The 25,337-nt window shown below is 42.0% G+C and overlaps 1 protein-coding gene and 2 non-coding genes across 3 annotated transcripts in view; 2 read left to right on the top strand and 1 right to left on the bottom strand.

Annotated features, from left to right (window-relative positions):
* LOC116396215 (contactin-associated protein-like 4) overlaps positions 1 to 25,337 on the top strand; it is a 57,499-nt gene that overhangs the window by 18,327 nt on the left and 13,835 nt on the right. Inside the window, exons 10-17 of the mRNA XM_031870679.1 lie at positions 4,774 to 4,880; positions 6,086 to 6,205; positions 7,225 to 7,425; positions 9,943 to 10,105; positions 12,038 to 12,165; positions 12,667 to 12,837; positions 15,868 to 16,086; positions 21,489 to 21,728. Coding sequence (XP_031726539.1) covers positions 4,774 to 4,880; positions 6,086 to 6,205; positions 7,225 to 7,425; positions 9,943 to 10,105; positions 12,038 to 12,165; positions 12,667 to 12,837; positions 15,868 to 16,086; positions 21,489 to 21,728 — 1,349 coding nt within the window. The remainder of the gene's footprint in view (positions 1 to 4,773; positions 4,881 to 6,085; positions 6,206 to 7,224; positions 7,426 to 9,942; positions 10,106 to 12,037; positions 12,166 to 12,666; positions 12,838 to 15,867; positions 16,087 to 21,488; positions 21,729 to 25,337) is intronic.
* On the bottom strand, positions 1,498 to 1,580 carry trnal-uaa (transfer RNA leucine (anticodon UAA)). The gene has a single exon. It is a non-coding gene; the product is annotated as a tRNA-Leu (tRNA).
* trnar-ccu (transfer RNA arginine (anticodon CCU)) lies at positions 25,210 to 25,282 on the top strand. Its single transcript has one exon. It is a non-coding gene; the product is annotated as a tRNA-Arg (tRNA).

Raw genomic sequence — 25,337 nt, 5'->3', positions numbered from 1 at the left:
ATTATTGTTCGGGGGAGACCTAAGGTGTGAAATAAACTCGCAATCCATCCAATAGTTGTTTAGATATTTCAGTTTGGACCAAAGTGATACAACTAGAACCTTATTGCAAGCATGGCTATTGATGCAATACGTTATAATAGAAGATTATATGGAAAATATCACAATTTATATATACTGTATATAAATAAACAGCCATATCCTCACCAGAGACGGAGAATCTGCTCCAGTGGGTTTCATTAATTATCTCCTTGTTTCTACATTTATCAGATTATTATCCAGCAGGATTCTTTTCTCGCTCAGATCTGCTCACCGGAACAGAACAAAACAAAAACCATGACTCCCACTGCGCGTCCCTTCATCGTAACTCTTAAAAATATAAAGTTAACAGGAAAATGGAGTTACAGTCACTGCTTCCATACGCTTCTCCGACCTCAGAGCAGGGAGTCACATCTGTGTTGGCGTGTCCGTGCGCAGGCTTAATAACAGTGGAACCCCATACGACGAGTACAACACAGAAGCAGCCATGCATTTAATGGACTTGACCCATCAGTCCTGTTGCAGGACTAGTGCTCTAAAGAACTTCTGATCTAAACCGCGTTCGGCAGCAGCGTGATCAAGAAGTCAAGAGAAGTCAGTCCGTTTCCTGTTAGAGGTGAACAACCTGGGAATGAGGGCAACAACAACCTCGTATAACACTGATGTCAAAGGCTTGAGAGTGAGAGGAAGAGATGGAGGTGCAAAGCGTGTCACACTTTAACGCACAAGACGGAGCTTTTGGTCCCGTCTCCTAACATCAACGTTAGTTTGAATTGAACAAGAAAAGGCAACAGCAACGTGGAGCTGTCTCATTTAATTACTTCTTCTGTTGCAGTCTTTAACCGCCATGTCAGCCCAGCTCGACAGCTTGCTGTATTCCTCCCTCGAGGACTCGTTGTCGACGTTTACATGGATGCAGATTTAGACATTAAATATGAACAGGCTTTTTCATTTGACAACTCCCAAGTATGTAGACTCTGACTTCCTCTGTTTGAAGGTAGTAGATCCTTTTACATGTTTGTAGTTGTTTGTGATCTAAGGTACAGTATGCTCTCTCATATCGTGGTGTTTAGGGGAGCAACTGATCACAGAACATACGGTTCGGATCATTTCACGGATTTGAGTCACGGATCATATCAGCACAAAAGCAGCAAATATAACTTTTAGAGTTATATTTTTGCTACCAATACCAATTCATGATCGTTGATGATCCATACTGGCAGATACAGATCGTTCTTGTTGTTTTATTTTGTTTTGTTTAGACAATTTATTTTTTTGCCACTGTTCCAAAAATCATTTCAACCGCTCTGAAGTCAGTCATCAGTAGTCCTCCGGCCAATAGAGATACAGATGAGCTTATATTATCACACATACATTGTCTACAGTAATCAATATTCATTTGTGCAACATGTTGACCATCAATATCTTTCTAGAAGAGATCCATTTTACAATACAACACAATACCAGGAGTGGGGTTCGAACCCACGAGGGCATTCGCCCATTGGGTCTTAAGTCCAACGCCTTAACCACTCGGCCATCCTGGTGCTGTCATTTACATGTTACATGGTATGAATCGATCCTTAAAGGTTCCGCCAAAAATTTCAGCTGTATATAGTTCACACAGAAAAAAGCCAAACATACACATTGCATTTTGCCCGATAGTTACTCAGTCGCTTGACACTTGTTACTAACTGTGACAATAGGATGGATATTTAATGCTGTGAAATACTTCTGTAATCATATATTAGTTGTAACTTGAAGATACTCAAGTTCTCCCACTGAAGGACTTCTACGTCATTGGTCTTGTCAGTACAATAGTCGACTCATTTAGGCAAAGACGGAACCAAATATGAAACTCATCAACAGTCAGAAAGAGACCAGACGTCACCACTGCCAGGCTGGGTTTGATTACTGTACGTCAGCCCTGGAACCCTGCCGCACTCACACAAACACTACATATAGCAAATAAAAGAGCCAAGCTGTGTGGTAATGTGAATTTAAAGTGAAATGCTTTATCTGCGAGGCTCCAGCGCACTCGTAGAGATAAATGGAGGTAAAAGTCACACTGTAGCAGGCAGACAGGCTGCTTAGTCAGCGCTTTTATCTAAAGAAAAGATTCTGCACAGTCTTCTGTTTCCTCTTCAATATTCCACCCTGGGTTTGGGCGAACACACTCAAACGCTATCACATGTTTATAGAAGTAAACACGCTCTAAAACATGTATTTAACAACACAACATAGACCAACCGTCAAGCTTCTTAAACACAGATGACGTTGAATTGTGTGTGTGTTTGTCTGAAGCCTCCCGGAGGTGCCAGCCGGTCTTGCAACAGATGGAAAGCAACCAGTGTGGATAAAAAACACACACTGTTACTCATCGTCTCCTGTCGTCCTGAGTCTTTTTCTCAGCAGAATGAGGTCACAGGATGTCTTTAAGTATCTCACCAGAGACGCGTGGGATTAGCTGTGTTGTTCAAAAAAAGTGTCGGTTTAACGTCGATAGTTTTGTTTTTTATGTGCAAAAGGTTTTGAGGCATCTGGCTCTGGGATTTCCTACAATATGGTTGCATGCTGTTGGCTTGTTCTTCCACTGCCAACATTTCTGCTACATAAGTTTAAGAAAAATGACCCGATCATTGGCTTTCATGAATTACGTTCAGCGGCCCTCGGGTTAGGAGTCGCATTTACACGCGATACTGCCGCTCATCTTAGAATCTGTGAGCATGTTGAACTGTAGAAATAGATACTTATAAATATTTTATCCTCCCATTGTTTTTCATTTGCTGAGCTCTCACGGCAGCTTCCAGACCTCCCACATCCAGTAAACTGTTCATCATCTTCACGCAGAGACAGAAAAACACAAAATAGAGCGTTCCATTTCTAATGTGACAATTTCACTTTCAGTGTCAAATAGGTGAATTTTCGCTGCCGCCCTCCTTCGGTTCCCTTCGTCCCCTCTCCTCCCTCCCACACAGGACTGATGTCATGATGGTTACAGCAGTATGCTTATCTATAAATAGCACACACACACAGTTTCACTCAAGTCTCCTGGGAGCTGTGCTCATAGAGCTTCTGCAAACAGTGTGGCGGCACTTTAGAAGAGAAGCTCGGTTCATTCTGCTGCTGAGAAGAAGTTAAAAGAATATTTTCTATTCAGCGCCAAACTTCCTTTTTTACATTAAATGAAAGAAACATCTAAAGCGAGAAAGTAATGAAATGAATCTTTTGATCCCACTGGGGAAGGTTGAAAGGTGTTTCAAATGAATTTTGTCTGTAGGAGACATCTTTTCATTCAACACAAAAAAATTTTTTTTTCCAACAACCTCCCAAAACTTTATAAATGTATAAACCAATATTAAAAATGTAAGATGTTCTATTTGACGTCAACCTTGAAGAGCTTCGACTAAAAGGTTTTTCTCCTCGAGAAATGAAAAGCTGCGTTTCATACAAGGCTCATTTAGTTTAATGAAATAAGTTTTCTCTTTGAAAGGTGGTGCAGTTTGAAAGCATAGTGCCCCCTATCATCACTATTCTTATAAAGATGAAGCAGGAGGGGCCGAGCAAGACATTGTCTGTGTCAGTCAGAGGACGTTCATGGCTTTTAAATGTCCACTAATGCTTTCATCATAACCACAGTAAGGCAAACGTTATGCATCACTTATTTCAGTTACCTTGAAAGTGTGCTCCGTCGATTTAGTCTCTTTTTAAATCGATACAGCAAAATGCCGCGTTTTTTTTCCATGTCAAAACCTGGCGCCTATATTACCCACAATGCAACTCAACTTCACGTCCCCAGATTTCAATCTTCAGCACCAGCGATTCGGACTCAAGTGACATCACTTGAGACCATTCATCAGGCTTGTGCAGAAGAACAACCCAAAACCTGTGAACACACTCTTGATGTGCCAGATCGGTGGAGTTCCTCTTCCACGATACATCACCTCTTCTGGATTACTCAGCAGTCAATGCTCTATTTTGCCTGCTAAAACGTGATTGGTCGATACTGCTCGGACTACAAACGGAAAACAGAACCATTTCGATACCAAATTATCTCGTCCCATTGCCCACAGGTTCTACGTTCATATTCTGATGTCTGTTTTTAGAGATTAAACTAATAGAAACAACATTGAAATGCTCTGTAAATTCACTGTACATTGATTGTTACAGTATATTCCTTTTCTCTATTACCTTCTACCGTTGTATTATTCTAGGATCCAGACGATGCTATGAACCATGCAAATGCTGTAATCAAACTTCTTACTGCGAGGATACCCTCCCTGATATTTTTTATAGCACATTCAAATTAAAAAACCATAACTCTTAACTCACTGTGGATGTTTTATTTTTATCTCAACACAAATCACAGTGGCCAGGATGACATTTTGTGATTGGGTTTTATGACAAAATCAGGGAGTGTATCTTTTAATTTGGGTTTACGAGAACCATGTGTGCAAATGCAGTTATGCTGAAGAGCCATTTTTACTCCCTGTGCTGTAAGATGAAGGTGAATCAGCCAAAATATAAATGGTGATTTCATATAAAATGTTAACTCCTCCCGACGCTGAAAGATAAAAGCAGTGTTTTGGTTTCAGCTGCCTTTTTTGTTATTTGGCAGAAGATGCATGAGAACTGTTTCCAAAAGGTTACGTTACCATAACAAGCAAATAAATCAACCCTGATAAATGTATCTCTCTCTCTCTCTCTCTCTCTCTCTCTCTCTCTCTCTCTCTCTCTCAGGTGTTCACCCAGTCGTTGTGAGCACGGCGGCCGCTGCAGTCAGTCCTGGACCGTCTTCCACTGTAACTGCTCTGAGAGCGGCTACAGCGGAGCGACCTGCCACAGCTGTAAGTCACCCGTCGGCCCAACATGAGCACATGACCACCAATCTGTATGAAGAGAGACGCATAGACAGGGAGCAGGGTGACTCAGGACTGATGGCATAAAAAAAGAATAAGAATGAGGCAGTGTGTCGAACAGAATAATGATGATTTTCTTGCCTCCTGCATAATTTAAAATGAGAGGCAGAACAAACAGAGAAAGAAATACAATTAGATGAAACATACTGTGGTACAAAGCCATTCAAACATTAACCCAATAAACAAAAATGATACGTTTTCATTCGTTTGGCACACTTAAAAAGGCAGCTGCTTCATACATAATGCAAGAAAAACTAATCACAGAAAGCTAGAAGCTAACGATGCTAACAGCGCTAGCTCCGCAAACAACAGCAACAGTGCTGAAAGAGCTGACAGTTTTACCTCCCGTGAGTTGTATTTGATATCTGCACACCTCTTCCTTCCAGTGGTTATAGTATCATAAAGCCTGTTTGCATGTGAGAGATATGACGAAGGTCAATGAGACTGTAGCTGTGACTAAACTGCCAAATGCTGAATGAATAAATGAAACCACCGGCGGTGAGGTGCCGATTCCCTCGAGTCAAATCCTTGAAACCAAAAGAGGAGCGTTTCCCAAACGCTTCGCCCCTGGTCTCATTTTTATTGCTGGTGTTTTCTGTGGAAACCTTTTTCTAACCACACTGAGGGAATGTGATGAATAAAAGGCCTTTGGCTGTCGAGCAGAAGAGAGAGAAACAGGTGAGCAGAGTGTGGGAACCTTGAGATATGGATTTGACTGGAAGGCCTTGATTCTTTGATTGCAGAGGATGACCTGGTGTGTGTGTGTGTGTGTGTGTGTGTGTGTGTGTGTGTGTGTGTGTGATAGGCAGAGAGAGGAGAGAGGAAGACTCATGGACACAGAGAGGAAGAGGCAGGGCTGCTGAAGGTCTAAAGCTTTATTTATCGAGTCTCTGTACTCCCATCAGTCATGTCCTCTCCAGTTGGATTAATCTTTACTTTACGGGACGCCGGCTGCAGAAATAAAACTGAAGATGATTGTCTTCACTCTGGTTATGAGACAGTGATTCAATGGCGGCAGTCCCCACAATCCTCCACAGTGTGTAGTCCTCCTCTCCTCACAGCTCCTGTGTGCGTCTGCCAGCCGACGTGTTGATGTGATTCATGTTGAGCTGATCTCATTATCTTCCTCCCAGCTGTGTATGAACAGTCCTGCGAGGCGTACAAACACAGCGGCAACACGTCCGGACATTTTTATATCGACGTGGACGGCAGCGGACCAATCAGACCGCAGCTGGTCTACTGCAACATGACAGGTGACACACACACACACACACACACACACACACTTTCACTCCCCCTCTTCCTCGTATCATCACTCAACGTTTTATTATGATTAAAATTTACATAATTGTAAATGATGATGCTCCTCTCATCACGCTCTGATCCACTTCATCTTCCTTCCCCCTTTATCTTCGGTCATGTCTTTTGTTTAATCATATGAATATGAATAATTAAGTCTCTCTGCTTCATATCATTTGTGTACGTATATAAATCTTAATAGTGATGATGTTCTTTTATTCTCCCACTCCCTGTTTTTTGTTTTCTCTCTGTATCTGTCACTTTTTCATAAATTTAACTTCAAAGATGTGTGATTTAGTTCATCTTAATTCAGACAGGGTGAGTTGTCAGGGTATACAGTTTATCCTTAATACATGCCTGTTAGACTGAGAAATAAAGAAGAGCAGACGTTCATAAATATGTCACAATAAGCAAGATAGTGTAACACTCAAAGCAGTTCACAGGTAAATTAATTGCTTGAGGTATAAGTCTTTTGATTTTTAGATGTCATTGACGACTATAACAGCAGAAGGAGTTTTTCCCAGATTGGTAGGAAAATATTGATACCACTGTCATGCCTGTTTTCTAAATATAGAGCTAGAGGCGATTAGCTTAGCTTAGCATAAAGAAAAGTAGGTAAACAGCTGAACTGGCTCTCGAAAATAGACATAAATGAAGTTTAAAAACACAGCTACCAAGCAACTTTAAAACTCACTAACAAACAGGTAATATATCAATAATTTAATCCATACTCCATATATGGTTATATATATATATATATATATATATCCCTAACTTTTGGTAAGACGGATAATAAGCCTACATCCCCAAATATAGATTATCTCTCTTTGCATGAATGGGTAATGATGTTGCAAAGGCAAGTCTATGATACCACATATATGACAAACAAGAAAGAATAATTTACAAATCAATCAATAACAGTAATGTATCAGTAATAAGAGACAAACATATCTATCTATCTATCCCCCACCAGAGGAGAACACGTGGATGGTGATCCAGCACAACAACACAGAGCTGACCAGAGTCCGACCGTCTCCAGGTGTAGACCAGCACTCGGTTCACTTTGACTACTCCACAGAAGAGGAGCAGCTATTGGCAGTCATCAGCCAATCGGAGCACTGCGAACAGGAGCTGTCCTACCACTGCAGGAAGTCCCGCCTCCTCAACACTCCAGGTAAAGCCTCATCAGGAAAGTTGCTGGATGTTTCCTCATGTTGTTTTCTTTATAGGGTACAGCTCGTCTCATGCTGTCAGATATAGAGTTGCTCACCTGGAACAGCTGCCCAGCCAAGTATTTACTCTCTTAACTTAGAAGGAATACTTTGACATTTTGGGAAACAGGCTTACAGAGCTCGATGTGAAGATTGATACGACTCTGGTGTCTGAACCAGGCTACAGTTTGGAAACAGAGGGAAGCAGCTCGCCTGGCTCTGACGGAAGGTCTCAGAATCTGCTGACCAGAACCTCCAAAGCTCACGTATTAACACATCATATGATGTTTGTTTAATCCGCACAAACACAGCAGTGTAAAAATTACAATTTGCTGTTTTACAGGGATTATGTGCCAGACTATTATTTTACATCTATTTCTTGGCTGGAACCAGTACATTCCTGGAGTTTCTTTCTACTCAGAAGCCAGAAATAGTCTGGCACATAATCCTCCATTGAAATTGCAAATTGGTGTTTCTACACTTTGAATAAATAAGTGTTGATTGAACATGTTAATTAGTGAGCTTTAGAGGTGCAGATTTTGTTAATATTGTACAGAGCCAGGCTAACTGTTCCTCCTGTTTCTAGTCTGTGTGCTAAGCTAAGCTAACCAGCTGCTAGGTACACATTGAATAGGCAGATAGACATACTGTGCTGTTTTATTCATATTTTGACTAATTTTGTTATTGCCTCTCTGGAAATGACAGAATGCAGAGCATTCATAAGTCAGCTTCTTACTTTGTCTTTCAACACATTTAATGAACTCTACTGGAGCCAACATCTTATTAAAGTCTGTGTTTGTGATTATACTTAGAAAGTAGATCTCACTTTATTATCTAAACTTAATCTTTTAATCCTTTAATCTTATTTCAGGGAGAGCCCTCTAGGGCTTTGGTTCCTCCCTGTTCCCTCAATACCCCTCAAGTGCAAATCAGAAAAGACTGTAAACAAGAGCTTGTTCTTAAATGTCTAGTTGGGTTAAATAAAAGATAATGAAAGCTTTGTTAAGCAGGCTCTCTTCTGCTGGGGACTCTCTCTCTCCACCAGAGCAAAATCCTTACGCTCTTTATTTCAAACCAGATGTGGTTTCAGGGATTTTCTTCTCTTTCACTAATGAGTCGGACAAATGGATTTTTCAGGATTTGTTTAATACCTCCTCCTTTTGAGAAATGAGTATTGAGTCAGATCAGCGTTTTTCTTGTGCTGGTATTGACTCAGAGGTGGTGAGCGTTAGAACAAGAGGGTGAATCACTTCGATCACCAAGTACCATTGAATTGTTCTTGGTAACGCAGCAGCTAACACTTTCCTGTCAAGAATAATACAAGAAAAAGCATCATTAAGTGTAAAGAAACACAGCTAGATACACCAGGGACGTGTGTCCATGTGAGCAGTGTGACTCTATAGGTTTGTCGTTCACCACCATGATCCAGACTGATCTCTGAGTGTTATGACTTGAGTACAGCCGTGAAGCCTAGAGAATGAATGCTGCTGACGTTGGTGTTCTTTTAGCTTTTTCTGTAGCGCCACCATGATGTTGACATTGTGTTTAGAGATAATTATCAAATGTTAGCATGCTAATTTATAAATCTAAGGTGGTTAACATGGTATAAACATTGTAACAATTACCTCGAAGCGACGCTGTGCTGTAGATTCTCAGCGTTGTTAATTGTTCTGTGTATTTGAGTAGAAAAAGTGGTGAAACAATTAGTCAAATAATGAATCAGAAAAAATGTATCAGACGCAATTTGTCTGGTAATTCCCTGAAGGTGGATCCAGGAAGACCAAGTAAAGGTTTTAAGTCCTTTATTATGCATTCTTTAGATTGGCAGTGATCAAGTGGACATCCTCGGAGTTTCTCTCTATTGTGGAACTGCCAAGACTACATAAGACAGAAATTTGAGTGGTTAAGCAACTTTTTTTTCGGGGGGGCGGATAACAAAATGATGGATAAAAGTGGTGGAAAAAGCAGAAGTTCCATTACAAACCCCCCCTGCTGCTCTCTGTGAAAATAAAGAATTGCAGACTCAGCAGAGACCTTTCCAATCACCTTCTCTCTTTCCTCTCCACCTACGCACCCTAGAGATGCGAAATACATCTTTTCACCATATAGTATCATCGCCCTCCATCCAAAAACAATATATTCAGCATAAGGGGCAGGAGCTGGCAGACTTCCCCCAGCTTCAAACACTGGATTCATCTTGAGAGGCTGAGAGATGGGGTCTCTTTCCCGTACAGCGCTCAACTATTTCCTCACTGTGCTGTTCATCTCAGGACATAATGCGGCTCACAAAAAATTAAATGTTGCTTTAGTTTTCCTTTTTTTAACCATGTTTTTGTTAATGAGTTAATTAGCTTTGGCTCAGCTCTGTAGGAAATAATCGTCCGTCTCGTGGCGGGAATATATGATAATAACACGGTCAGTGTTGCTGTTGGAGATGATCGGAGAAGTTAAAGGTGTGTTTGCTCGTGTGTGTGTTTCAGAGGGCTCTCCGTTCAGCTGGTGGCTCGGTGGTCCCGGTCCCGGTCGTGTCCAGACTTATTGGGGCGGAGCTCAGCCGGGCAGCCAGCAGTGTGTCTGCGGCCTGCAGGGCGACTGCGTGGACCCACAGCACTACTGCAACTGTGACGCCGACCGCATAGAGTGGTACTGACCTTAATATATATATATATATAGTATATATAGACATGGTTATTATTACTGTATAAGCAAAGATGAATCATTCTTGTTTGATTGATTATTTACACTGAGTGAAAAAACTCCTTTAACCCTCTTGTTGATAACTTTGTCCTAAAGATGATAATGTATCTCCGGTACATTTTGTGACCATTGTTAGATTGGACTGCATTTTTATTTGCAGTCCCTCCGGTGACAATATATTCAACAAAACAGGACATCTTTCACCGAACCAAAACTCAGAAACATGACCTGCAAAGTAGCGATTTGACTCCTCACTCTGCAGGTGCATGATGGGCGTTATGATCGGCTCATTCCTTACATCTACCTCTCGGTTTCAAACTGTCAAACTGTTCAATGCTGACACAGTTTTTACGAACCATTCATCAGAAAACCCTCAGAGTGAAGGTACACCTCTCGCTTCCAGTCCCGGAACAATGTCTGTCCTGACATCGAGATGGACATGTAGATTATCAGAGGCCCATAGAGCTGAACATGGGTGTAAATGGACGGGAGCTGCTCACTCAGCTGTCTGTCTGGAGCGCTGCTTTGGAAAATAGCTCTCACAGAAATTGGCATGGATGGAGTGTTGAGTGTCAGGGTGGAAATGATACGACCCGGCTCACCATTGAAATGTCAGGATGGAAAATTGTCTGAGACGGCACAGGTTGTGTCCGCTTATTGAAGCCCTGTTGTGGTTTCTACCAGACAGACAAATGAGCAATATTAATGAGCATTTATGTCAAAGTTTTCGATTGAATATAAAAGTTCTTTGACTTTTTTCTTAGGTTATTTATACTAATATGAATCATCTCATTGCCTTCTCTCTGTTCCTTCCACTTATTCTGCTTCTATTTCATTTCTTGGTTCCTTTTCTTTTTGTTCATCTCTCTTTCTTCTCCTCCTCCTCCTTCTTTTTCTCCTCCTCACTTTTTATTGCGTCCCCTCTGTGTTGTGCCTTCATCTCCTCCCCTCTTCCCTTCTCTTCTTCCTTCTCCCCTTTTCATCTCTCCCTCTTGCACTTCTCTTTCATTTGCATCTTTAACTCTTCCCCTCCTTTTCCTCCTTGTCCTCTTCTACTTCTTCTACTTCCTTTTCTTCTTCCTTTCTTCCCCCTTCCTCCTTGTACTGCCTTCATTCTTATTCTCTTTTCTTGCCCAATTCCCATTTATTTTCCCCTGTTTCGCTTCTCCTACTCCTTCATCTTCCCTCCCTTCATCGCCTCCTCTTCATTGTCTTTCGTCTTCTTTTCCTCCCCCCTCCTCACTCTTTATTGCTTTCCCTCTGTCTCCCTCCTTCATCTCCTCCCCTCTTCCCTTCTCTTCTTCCTTCTCCCTTTTAATCTTTCCTCTTGCCCCTCATTTTCCTCCTTGTCCTCTTCTTCTACTACATCTTCTTACTCTACTTCCTCTTCTTCTTCCTCTCTTCCCCCATCTCCTCCCTTTTTGTTCTTTCTCTGTTCTTTCTTCCTCCTCCATCCCACTATCACCTCCTATACCTTGTGCGTCATCTTTATTTTCTCCCCCCTTTCTCTTCCTCCTCCTCCTCACTCTTTATTTCTTCCCCTCTATCTTGTCACTTCATCTCTTCCCTTCTCCTCTTCCTCCACTTTTCATCTCTTCCTCTTGTCCTCCTCCCTTTGCTTATTCATCTCTTCCCCTCCTTCTCCTCCTCCTCCTTATTGACCTTCTCTGTCATTCCGTTTCTTCCCTGTCTTTCTTCTTCTTCATCATCTCCTCAACCTTTTCCTTCTTTCTCATTCTCTTCTTCTCCAAATCCTGATTATTTCTTCCTTCTTCTTCTTTGTCTGTCACTCCCTCCGTCACCTCCTACTCTTTCTCCTTTTTGTTCTTCATCTCTGCTCTCCCTCTCCTCTTCCTACTGCTCCTCGTCCTCCCCCAGGACTGAAGACTCGGGCCTGCTCACCCATGAGGAGAGTCTCCCTGTCAGGTCTCTGGTGCTGGGTGACATCCAGAGGCCGGAGTCAGAGGCCGCCTACAGAGTGGGACCGCTCAGTTGTTATGGAGACAGTAAGTCCAGCTCTGGTTGCCTGGTTACACATGATGGAGAGATGACAGAAATAATTCACATTCAGACAGAGTTTTTTAATCCATCAGCCGATAATAACTCGTTATTCCTGAGAGACTGATTCCTCTCAGGCCTGTTTTGATATGGAAACACAATATTAGGTGTTTAGTGTGAATTCTCCCGGGTAAGAACATCTAGAAGCTAATTATCATTAGCAGAACTGTTGCTAATGAATACTTCCTTTTTAATTTTCCCACTCTCGCTTCTCATTAAATGCATTACAAGGTAGAACAAAGCAGGCTGTTTTGCTAATTATTAGTAATTACAGCCGTTCTATTTCTACCCGGGCATATGAATAAATATGTGACACGATACATCAGACAAACCACGTAACAGAAATCAGCCCCTTGTGTAAGCTCATTAACTGAACGTCATGCCTCATTTGTTTGCTGCGTGATATCCATTCAAAGATGTTGACGGTGGGCTTTCATCGTGTTTCTCAGAGAACTTCTGGAACGCTGCGTTTTTTGACAAGGAGACGTCGTACCTCCACTTCCCCACCTTCCACGGAGAGCTGAGCGCAGACATCTCCTTCCTGTTTAAAACCACGGCCTCCTCCGGTGTCTTCCTGGAAAACCTGGGCATCAAAGACTTCATCTGGATCGAACTGCGCTGTGAGTAGGAGCTGGAGGGTGAAGATGTAATCCGGATTAGAGCGATGTGTCAGTGAAACCTGGAAGTCAGAGTCTTATCTGGATCCGTGTAAAAACCCTGAGGTTACAGACTTAATCCAAACTATTCTGGAGGGAAAATATTGTTTATTTAAGGTTGAACTCAGCTGTCTTGACCTTCCTGACCTGAATTTAACTTCTGCTCAGGGAAGCTGGGAAGCCTTTCCACAAATATTTGGCATCTGGCTGCAGGGATTTGACCTCATTCAGCCACAAGAGCATTATTGAAGTCAGCCAGTGTTCAACCCAAAGGTGTTGGATTGGGTTGAGGCCCGTGCTCTGTCTTAGTTCTTCCTCACCAAACTGGCTTTGTGCACCGGGGCTGTAAACACACTATTCCTCTAAAATATCATTGTAAACTGTCGCAGTAAATCTGAAATGTCTCTCTTTAACATTTAATATTCTCAAATTGATTTTAGGAAAGAACCGTACTGTTATTTGTGAAGCGTATCTGCTTCATCAGGACTTTGTTTGCGTGCTGTGATCTCATTTGACAGAGCTGGTAACAGAAGCAAAGAACGCCATCATCTGTCCTCACACTTTGATTCAAATGCTGTTTAATTCTGATGCATTATGTATTAAGTGAGCCACTGGCCCTTCATACGGTGGCCCAGCGGGGACATTTTCACCGCTTGCTACACTAGCTTAGGATAAAGACATGATAGCTCTGACCAAAGTGAACCAAAACTCCACAAAAGTCTTAAGTGGCATAATAAAGGAGACATGAATTGCTTCTTTAAATTGGACAGAGTAAGAAATGTAAAACGCTGATTTACGTGCTGCAAAATCAGACCAAATCTGAAATGTATGCGCAGTTCTTTGCTCTTTGCTTCAGCAATGGTTTATCGTCTTTTGAGAATGAAAGCACAAAGATCAACTCTTCTTTGTTTCTCTTTAGCTTTCTGTCTTCAGAGCTCAGACAATGTTTTTATGCCTTCATGCCGATATCCCAGGAACGCCTGGACAAACCTGTACCTGGACTCAAGGATGAACTGATTATAAGTTGGTGGTCAAAGGTCACTTGAGCCACAACTGAAGAATTCACATGGATGGAGACTGCAATGTGACTTGTTGGTGGAGGCGTTAAACAGTGAGGTGGTAATCGAACTTGGTTTCAGCTCTCTGTTTTATGCAGCGTTCTAGCTTTTACCCAAAGTGAATATCATTTAGAATACAACAGCAATAACCAACAGGGTCTGTTTTACTTTATGGGTACACAACATTGTGGTGGGTAGGTGTGACACCTTTACAGCCCTCACCGGTGTGTTGTCATTTAAAATGTGGCGGAAATACCCACAAGGGTTTTCTTTATGCTCATGGTTATGCAGCCAGATATGAGATATGTGTTTATGGGCAGACATGGCGTCTGGTGTTTAGAGGATCTCGTATAGATGCCTTGAAGCAGTGATGAGAGTCACTTTGAATCATCCCAGTCCACCAGTTTACTTTGGTTTAGTTTGCAGTTTTACATGTGCTGCATTTTGCATCTTCTTAAAAATGGGATTTGAAGAGACACGCGCAGAGTCTAATACGGGGACACTGCTGCACCAACAGCCGCCGGTCCTCGGGGGAAATCATTGTCAGTGTGGTTGTTCTCTGCTCTGAATACTGCTCTGCTCTGCTTCCTCAGAGAACCATTTTTAAATGAAGTTACTGTATGACGCTGGGATATTGTTTCATCTTGTTCTGTGCTCTCGGAGTAATGCATCTTCTCCTTCCAAAATCACAAAGGACGAGACGCCTCTAGTCTCCTAAATCAACTCTTTTTTGTTGGAATGGACATGACAGGAACTTTTTTGTTCTGAGCAGACCGCTTGAAAGGAGCAACAAGAGAGCGCTGGAGGGAAACAGTTTGTTTCAGAAGTAAAAAAAAAATTTCATTAAAAATCCCCCAAAATAAAGCCTTGGAGCAGAGAATTTCTCAGCACTATGTTGTGTGGCTCGCCTCACAGGTCTAAATAAGGACGGGGAAGTTTTGACAGACGATCTAATATTGTCGTTTACTTATTATAATGTTTTTTAGCTGCCTTTTACAGAACACCATTTCGCACAAACCCTGGATGTTTTGGGGAAAAATGTCACGAGTCCTCAAAAGAAGCGAGTCCACGGGGGAGACGAGGAATCCGTCATGTCTGTAAACACAGCAGGAGAGAGAAGCAAACACTGGAGAAGTGTTCAGACAGCACAGATTAAAGCTAGTACGTTAAAGCTGACTTTAGAAGATAGCATCAGTGAATTTTATGGGAAATGGATGAAACCAAATTACGTTGACGTAAGTAGTAAGCTGTAGTTTATTCTGTGTTAACAAAGTAATTGGTGTTAAACGTTAAACGTTCACAAAGGTTTAAATTCCTCAGCTGCAAATTACTATAAATTAGCTGAATAAATAAATAAACTTTATTTCAAGAGAGAAGGTGGGAAGGTTTTTTTAGCAGTTAATACCTAAAAGTAGAATGTTGCTGAGGCAGAGTGAGGCAGGATTTTTAATAAAGTTCTTCTCATTTCAACACATGCAGATGTTGTACAGATGTCATTTGATATTGTCGTCAGTATATCCCTGTTACGTGCAGGTTTAATGCTGGTCTGCAAATCAAATCTCCTTCAGCATGATAATAAAGTTGAAGAACCTCCACAAGACCAGAATAATAAAAAGGCTCGTATGAAGCAACTGATATATCAGTCTCCATTTATCTATAGGTCTGAATCTCCAGCTGTGAGATGACTTTAAACATTTCCTCTGAAAAAAACATGTATCTCAATGTGTTGTTTACTTTGTTAATCATGCTAATAAGGTAAATAGTCTACTCGCCGGATGATCTACCCATTTAAACCATAATTATTTTTCCTTTCTGTTCATTCGCTTCTCTTCTTTTTGTTCTCCTCTTCGTCCTTTCTATAAATCACACTTTTACCTCTGACTCCCCCTTCCTGTCTCATCCGTCTCCTTTTTACTGCCCCCCCCCCCTCCATCAGCTTCCACTCAGGTGCTTTTCTCCTTCGATGTTGGTAACGGGCCGCTGGAGGTTCGCGTGGAGTCGAGCGTCCCCCTGAACGACAACCGGTGGCATCGAGTCCGAGCCGAGCGGAACGTCAAGGAGGCGTCGCTTCGTTTGGACGGACTTCCTGTCGCCACACAGGAGGCTCCTGCTGACGGACACCTCCACCTGCAGCTCAACAGCCAGCTGTTCATAGGTGAGGATGAGAACGATGTGAACAGCTCCCTCATTAGCAGCAGCACTGGTGACCTTGACGTCTCTTATTCTAATACCTCTCCCACACACACACACACAGTCTTTGATGTAAATGCACAATATACACTCCAGTATATCTTCTCACACATTATCTTCTATTTTCCCTGGTTTATTATGTGATTTTCTGTGTCCAGTTGTGACAGATTTTCCTCTTTCCTTCTGCAAACTGCCCTTTGTTTTCTGTGTTTGTGATTGATGCGCCAGCAGAGAGCAGCGTTCTGTGCATAACAATGAAGTCATGTTAATTTGAATACCAATTAGCGGAATGTGTCAGCTCTGATAGAGCTCTGACTGTTACTGTTGTCATTATGAGTTTTGCAACAACTACTTTGTGTGCACAGCGTAATTGCAGGCAAAGGATATAGACTATGAGGATTTTTTTACTTAATTACCTGTGCAGGTGCTGCTGCTTTTGCTTTCCAGAGGAGAAAAGGTCCAACTCCTTTGAATATCACAGCTGTTTCAAACATGCTAAGCCACCAAGCGGTGCTAAATATGGAAGATGGCAATCTGACACATTCATCCTCCCCCTCTACAGCTAAACCTATCAGGGAGCTAACCTTTAGGAATCGGTATCAGGTAGCACAGGGTGTTGAGCCTCAAAAAAACGCCCAAAATATTCCCTCTTCTTTGGCTGATCTGTTGTCAGCTAAATCCTGTTGTTTGATCGGCAGCATTGGATGTAATAGGTGCTGAGTCTGCGCTTCCACTACCCCTTCATCCACAGTCGTACAGTGTAAAGAAATATGATGTTTCAAAGTGCTTAACTGCTATCGACTAAATGTCGGCAGCTGCTCAGCACTATCGGATAGGAAAGTGCTGAGTCGATGGTTTCTGACCACGAATATTAATCATGTCTGATAAACAAAGCATGCATCAGGGAGCAGTAACATATAGAGTTGTGTGTACATTGAGGGTCTTTAAATAATCTGTAAATGAAGCTGAACCTGTGAATGATTGTTCTGTCATGTAATTAATCAGCGAGCTGAGAATCTCCAACACAAACTCCATCAATACTGCAGCCCGGTTCATCTCAACTCCATCGGTTATGAATTCTGCATGTGACCTCTCACCAGAGCTACAGCGGGGGAAACTATGAAAATACATTTATTATCAGGTCTTTTCATTCTGCAAATATTATGTACGTCAGTTCATATCAGTAAACACACAGTGTGTGGGGAAAACAAACCAACAAACAGTGGTGAGATTGGATGAAGGCAGCGGGGAAATCTAGGTGAATATCAGCCTGAATATTTTTTTACCTCTGAACTATCAGTACAGTAGACTGAAGTAAGTCTCATATGAGTTGGGATGAAAATGCTAATATTTATCCCCAGATTGGTTTTGTAATAGATGGACGGAGCAGCATTGAGGTCGAGCTGTTTGGGTTTGATCCAAGTAGCTGCTAATGTGTCCTTCAGCAGCACGATGCTCTGTTATAGTACTGTGTGAGGGGCCATGAACACACCAACAACAACCCTGTTTCTGCTTGAATCGCTTGTACTTTAATAACAGATTAGGCCTCTTATGAATATTTACATAATGCAGATCCTTAACTCAGTAAGTAATCACTAACAGCGGCAATCCCACACTTTTTGACAGCACTTTATCAAACATAAAAGTTCTTATTATACAAAACATGATTTACCCATCAGCCAATGCTGTACTTCATGTTTTGTGCTAATTTGCAAACTCTGACACACTAAACTAAAGACGGTGAACATGCTGAACGTTAGCTTCGTAATATCAACACGTTGGCATCGGCGTTGTGAGCATGTTAGCGTGCTGAGGTTAGCATTTCTCTCAAAGCACCACAGAGCATGAAGCACGGAAGGAATACAATCTTGATGTGATTTCATCTTGCTTTACGGGGCCTGTTGTGTGACCGTTGGCTCTGCTGCATTGCTGTGCACATGTTCATTCATGAGCACACAAGTATTGACTTATTTGGATTCACATGCCTCAGCATTCGCTCGCTTAAACTCATGAACCATTACCACACGCGTTGTATTTATGAGTCTCGATTTGTAAAGCAAACTGTTCCATTGTTTGAATTATAGGCCGCTGTGTTGGTTTGTATAAACGCATGAGCCGTATCTCAGTGTACACACTGTATTCATGAGCCATAATCCTGCCATGCTTTATACGGCACGGAGTCCCATTGTTTTGATTAATATGCAGTGTTATTGCCTGGCTTGTATTTCTAATCCACACCATTGTTCATTTTCCAATTCCTTTATTGCTGCTTGCATTGTAGGTGCTAAAAACCCATACGCAGCGGTTTTGAGTGAGCTTGAGCAATGCATGCAGAAAAAACTCCCTTTGTGAAGGTTTAGAAGCAATTATTTCTGCCTTGTTTGGAGAGTTAAGCCTCTGTATATTTGTGTCGCATTGCTGTCCGTCTGTTTACTCCTCTCTGCCGCTGTGTGCAGGCGAAGAGTCCTCACGTACGAGGAGTTTGAGGATTCCTTAGATCTTCGCTTCGCATTTCCCTCGAAGCGCAGCAGTATTGACGTGAGATCCTCCTGTAGCACTGTATACGATGTAAGCTGTATGACATTGAAGGTTAGCAGCTCATCTGTGTTGACTGCAGTTCTTTTGTTTCTCCTCTAGTCCTCTTTGCAGTGGCACAAAACACAGTATGTTATTATTGTCATGATTTTTTAGCATTCAGGCCAGATTTTCTAACTTGTATCAAGTCTAATTTTTATATTATGAGGATAGATAAAGTCACATCGTGCCTGAATCATAGTTAACCTGCATTGCAGACCTGACAACACATTGGGAGTGTTCCTGTCTGACTTTATCTAACGGTGTGTGAACAGATGGAGCATGGAGAATAATTATGCTCAGCAATAACCACTGGGTCACGACCATATTATCAATGTAAAATCGATCTGTGGTGCAAAAAATAGTAGTAGAGTAGATACAATGTTTTTTTTTTGCAGGCATCTTTCCTTTGATGTTTCTTTTGATTTCAACTTAAAAAATCCTTCATTTCACAGTAGACATCTGTGTTATTGATACTGCTTGATGCACAGCACACTCTACTGTCCACACACTGTCGTGGATTATTTGTCTGATCTCTATCTCACGCGCTTCACTTCTCGGATCGTTTCAGATCTTTTATCTGCAGAATTTCACGACTTCATGCCGAGACTTTTAATTCTCTTCTCCGAGCTGCGGCTGTTCTGTCGGACATGTGGTCGAGTCTCTCACAGCTCCTGGAGTTTTGGATTCAGTCTCTCCACGTGTTGCTTTTCATGCGTGATGTTGAGGCTTGCACATGCATCACCTTTGATGAATACTTTGATGCTAATTGTTTCCCACTCCCATGTGTTCTCATGGGCTTCAGTACAAAGTGTGCAGAACTCATGTTGAGACACTAGAGGCTGTGCCGTTTGATATGAAGTCTTGAAGGTCTTACTGATAACTTTTTCTGTGTGGATTCTTTGATGTTATCTTTGATCTGCACGTTGTTGCACTCTTTTAAGTGTTTCCTGTAAGCAGTTGTCTCCATTTAATGTGCAGAGCGTGTAATCCATGTCGTAGCTGAAGAAACAGCAGGAAGTGTGGTTAAAATCCTCACCACTCTGATAGCCTCCCTGTTTCCCGCTGAGTTTACTCTCTAATAACCTTTCCTTTGCTCTGCGTTGTTGCTTTGATCAGAGGTGGTCCTCGGGGATCTGTCTCTGTTTCCTGGATCACAACTTTTACACACGTTATGCCATGTTAACCTTTCTAGGAAAGCGAACGGTTTCTTCTGTTCTTACTACAGAGTTGCAAAGTCTTTCCGGTTGAATCATCAGGACAAAGCACAACGTATCTAGATATCTAATATAGAGAACTGTAACATCAAACCACGTGACTTAAAGTGATCTTGTATTTGCTGCTAATTTATCAGATAGGACACTTTGAAGTGGGAATTTATAGTGGTGAAAAATACAGAAGATGGTGTAATGTAGAAATAAGGTATTGACTCTCTGAATCAGTGTCTTTAAACCTTGAGAAGATACCTGTGTGACGTATGTTTTTGAAACTTAGAAGATGAAGAGCTCTCGTGTTTTCTAACGTTTGTTACTGTGCACAGTTATTTAAGGGTCAGAGATTGAAATACACCCCTCCAGAGTGACTGTTAACAGTGTGAATAACCTGGGTATCTTGTGTTTTTGTTCTCACTACCATCACAAAGGAGAATTAGGACTTTCACAAGCTTTTGAGGTGCGGCCATCCTTTTCCAAAATCTCAGCTCTGGCTCTTGTTCAGCAAGGAGTTCTTGGCAAAGCTGCACATGTGCAATGAAAGGAGTAGTGAATGTTGACATGGACATCAGTAATCTTATGTAAATGGAAGCACTATCGAGTAAGGTCATGTTATTAGAGAGTGCATGTGAGAGCAGTCAGTGTGCCATGAATGAATATTTTAATATTTCCAATTCAAAGAAGGACAGTTTATGATTTTTCTGTTCTAGTCATTAACGGTGTCCTGCATCTTAATACCCAAATGTTGAACAATGATTTTCAGGATAATAAGGATAAAAAATGACTCTCCATTGTGTGTTGTCAGAGTAAATGTTGAGGCAAGTTTCATATCCTGTGTTTTTTTTTTGCCGGTTCAATATTTCACACGAGTCAACTCAGAGCAGAGGGAGGAGGCCTGGAGCGGAGAGTCTAACGGAGCTCGGTGATTTATTGGTGTGAAAAGCTGCTGCTGCCGCTGAACAATAGGGAGTTGTCGGCTTCAAACTCAGAGAGCAAAGAGCTGCCAAGTTTGTGCTCTGAACACAATAAGAGTTTCAATCTGTGATCTTCGCAGAAATGGGAGGTTGTCATGAGTGAAGTGTGCGAACAATAGGCGATCGTTCGTGTTACATATCAGGGAGAATGCTCAGTCTTTTGTAGCTGAAGTATTGAACAATACAGTGAGCATGTTGCATGTCCTGTTACTCGACAGGCAAGCAGCCTCTTATGCAGCGAGCAGCCGGCATGGCATCAGGCAGACGGACAGCTGATGAAACTTACGTCCCCGATTCAGTTTTTACCACCTGCAGCTCGTTGCCGTTTCATCTTTTGTGTCATTTTATAAGAAGAGTCTTGACGGTTTGGAGCTTCTGGGGGAGCAGTGGCGACGTGTGGGTTCGCTCTAGAAGACAGGAGGAAAAGAAATACACACAGAAATGAGAGAAGGGCTGGGACAAGGAGTGCACCGGTGTGTTAAAGTAGATCCGTGGTGAACGACAGGAAGATTTGTCACCTCTTTGGTCCGGGAGCTCTGGCTTTGGCTCATTAGTTAAATGTCTAAAATGCAATGCTAACGTCATGCACCGTGTTGATGTGTTTTCAGGAGGCACAGCGTCCAGGCAGAAGGGCTTTCGGGGTTGTATTCGCTCCCTGCAGCTGAACGGCGTCACCCTGGACCTGGAGGAGAGAGCGAAGATCACCCCGGGGGTTCGAGCCGGCTGCCCGGGTCACTGCAGCAGCTACGGCTCGCTCTGCCAGAACCAGGGCCGCTGTGTGGAGGGAGCCAACGGCTTCCACTGTGACTGCAGCCTGTCAGCATACACTGGAGTCTTCTGCCATACAGGTACATGCACAGACACACATAAGTAGAGTTTTCCTGTGGCTGGTGAAGTTAGTGCCTCTACCAGTTGGCTCATAATCATTTTGTAGGTAATTAAAGCAGCATTAAAGCAGTTTTTTTTTGCCACTTGAAGGCAGAAGAAATCCATAACACGCTAACAGCCCTGATTAATGTGAGTCCAGTATTCATCCTTCTTTTAGCCTTGTTTTTGTCTCAACCAACTGTCTCTTTGGCTGACAGATGCTTGACTTTCTTCACCAGCTGTAGTCGCTGCTTTGCCTGGTGTTATGTCATTAGACTGACGGCCAATTATTCCAAATTCCCAAAATGTCCCACAGCCAAAAACAAATGACCATTACTCTGAAGGCCAATTGCTCTGAAATCATTATTATTATTATCAATGGAGGGCTCTGGTGTGGTCTCAGGAGCGTCCACCTGTCTCTCTCTCTCTCTAACACTAGAAAGCAAACAGAAAATAAATAAGCTATCAGTAACATAGAGAACAAAAAGGTCATTATGTGCTACGATCAGGAAATGTCTGGGTTGATGAGGGGTGGGTGATACAGGTCCACAGGCAGGGAGCAGTGTGCACACTGCCTCTAATCTACAGGCACGTTCTTGAGAAGAAATTGATGACTAGACAAGAACTCTGGCTCCATGTGGCTTGCAAGCTTTTTATAAGTCTTGCTCCTTGGTTGCTCGTTGCACAACTGAGAAAGTAAAACTAAATATCTTTATTCCGACATTGGAAATTTGTCTACGACAGTAAAATCGCTTGTCCAGCAGACACAGAGAGGAAGCCTATTAAGGGCAAAACCCTGCAGATTCAGCACCATGGACAGAGCAATCACAACAGTTCTCCACTTGAATGTGCTGCGCAAGTCTAGTTAAGATTGAGTAAATTAAGTCTTATTGTGAGTGATTACGTAGCAGTCCATGCGGCTGTGGTATTGCGACGGTAGTGAGGACTTTAACCCCTAAAAAGAACAAGCTACTCATGTCTTCATGGACACACATGAGCGATTGTTTGTGAGAACGGAGCTCCATGGAGCAGCCGAGAGGTGTAGCCTAGTTGATTACCACACAGCAGTTTTAACAGCCATATGGATGCTTCCAATCGGAGGAAGAATGGTAAGAAGCATTAGGAGGCAGGTCTGACTGATTGCAGGCCGTGAATCTCTCTAACTATAGGTGGAGTGTGTGTAAGAGTGTGTATTTCTGAAGCAACGAGCTTTTGTTTGTGAGATAGCGGGCTGTCGGACAAATTGGCTTTCGGCCCAACGGGGCATTTTTTCGGACTTTGTTTTTTTTTTTCGAAGTAATAATCCATCTTTGGGTGTCTGCCATTTAATGCTGGGAAGTTACAGTTGGAACAGCAAATGTGCCGTAAGACTAAAATAATGAGTTATGAAAGACTGAAAAGGGTGTGTGATAAGTCCCTGGATGTTTGTGAGTATTACACTTTTTGATTCATTGTGTATATATAAATATAAAATATAGTGATGAGTACATCTATTATAAATAACGTCATTATTTACAGAAGCAGTTTTGAGGGATGCAATGATGAAACTTTACAGGTGTATAGTTCAGTTTATAATGAAGATGAGTGTGGTCTGAGCTGGAAGTAGGGGGGTAGGAAGTGGGGACGTTGCCGTTGGCCCCACCACTTTAAGCCTTTGGGCCAATTTGGCGTCATGCTGGTGTGATCCCCTCTCAGGATAGTCTCCAGTTTTGGTAATGAGGGTGAATTTCAGTCGTGATACGTTTTCAGAATGTTGAAACTTCTCATAGATGTCCCGCAGCACAACCCACGTCTCCGCTATTAATTCTATTTCCAGCCTCACAAACCCACTGCTGAGTAGTTTCTTTGGTCTGAACTCTTACTGATTTGCTCCCAGGCACCAACTTGATGCTCAACATGTTCTTAAATGAAGATTGATTGAGAAGTTACAGTATGTATTTAGCATTATTTTGGCAGAGATATGCTTATGGACACATTGGCCTTATAGATGGACGGCAGAGAAGTCTCTGCAGAAGTGGTTTGAGAAGATTATTTGGACATTTTATTGATTTCATTTATCTGACCACAGCAACCGTTTCTCTGTGAAAGGCAACAAAAGAAAGGAGGCCTTCCTGAAGCTTAAAGATAGAAAACTATTTGATATTCAAACATTTTGGGTGGAGTATGTCGTCAATGCCTTGCCTCCATTCCCTCCTTCTGCTTTGTATTTGCTGTAGTTTGCTCATAATATATCTCAGTCGCCAATGTTAAAGCTGTGTTGATGTCTTGTTGTCTAAAGGTTAAATAAAAAGGTTCAGGATCTGTATTATTTCAGAGAAGTTTTCGCTGCGCTGAACGCTCGTCATAAGAATACGTAGCTACCACGTGACATCAAATGTTACCTCAAATAGAGTCCGTTTGATGTATTGGATCTAAGTTGTTTGTTTGATGTTAATTCTGTAATATTGCATCATCACATTGACCTTCATGTCGTCCATGAGTTCAATAATATAAGTGAGTTCAGTTTTACTTTTTCAAAAGGACCCTTTTGACCTTTCTCCCACCAAATATTGATATCTACTTACGTACTCGTGAGTCAGAGCACCGGTGTGTTGTTACTGTCTTTGTGAGTCACAGCTGCAGCTGTGCGGGCGGCTCCGGGTCAGTGGAGGTGAGCGGTTTATCCTTTGATCACAAGGTCGCCGGTTCAATCCTTCATGTCCGCACATCCCTGGATCCTTCACAGCAGCCCACTGCTCCTGAAATGCAGAGGTTAAATTTAATGTATGCGAGTTGTTGTTTAAGTTTTAAAAACTAATTTTGATTGATACTTTCTCGAAGTCTGAAGTCTCGACAATTATGACGACTGTTTTCTTTTCAACGCTCTACAGATATTTTGAGAAGATCTTTTATTTTTTTCTTGCTAACTAATTAGACATGCAGAGCCGCTCCGACGCTTCCCTTGGAAGTTAATTAAAGTCAAGTATTTCCGTACAGATAGTCTAAATATATGTTTTTTTTTGTACTGTGCCCTTTAAATTGAAGGTTTCAAAGTAGAGTTTAGTTAATGTGGTATTAAAAACCTAACGAGGGTGTCACTTGACATTGTCCAATACTGAATAAGACACTTAAACAGTTAAGTAACAGTTATTATCTAATCATTTTGATAGTCGAATAATTGATGATGTGGTTTAACACAAAATATAATGTGATAAATAATAAATTAGCTGGTTCTCAAATGTGAGAATATGTTCAGCTGTTTCTTGAACTAGGGACTAAAGCAGCATTACAGCTAATGTGTTTTATTGGTTACCATTTTAATGAATATGCAATGTGTCAAATAAACCATGAAGCCCCGGTGAAGGCTGGACCATCCGTATGCAAGCAGCATGGACATACACAGCATTTTGAAACTGCTACTACAGTCTGTATTAAAAGGTATAAGTGTTTGATTTGAGTGCTAGTGTGACTCCTACATCCAGGGCCCCAGTGGCCTAAAGGATAAGGCACTGGCCTCCTAAGCCTGGGATTGTGGGTTCAAGTCCCATCTGGGGTGGAAGTAGTTATCTTTATAAGTTTGATTGTCCCAGCAGTAATGTGTATTTCAACAA

The sequence above is a fragment of the Anarrhichthys ocellatus genome, unplaced genomic scaffold (assembly GCF_004355925.1).
Source record: "Anarrhichthys ocellatus isolate YVR2014 unplaced genomic scaffold, GSC_Weel_1.0 scaffold54, whole genome shotgun sequence".
In the NCBI taxonomy this organism is placed as follows: Eukaryota; Metazoa; Chordata; class Actinopteri; order Perciformes; family Anarhichadidae; genus Anarrhichthys; species Anarrhichthys ocellatus.
The sequence above is the reverse complement of the archived record's forward strand: the minus strand, read 5'-3'. Positions and strand labels throughout refer to the sequence as shown.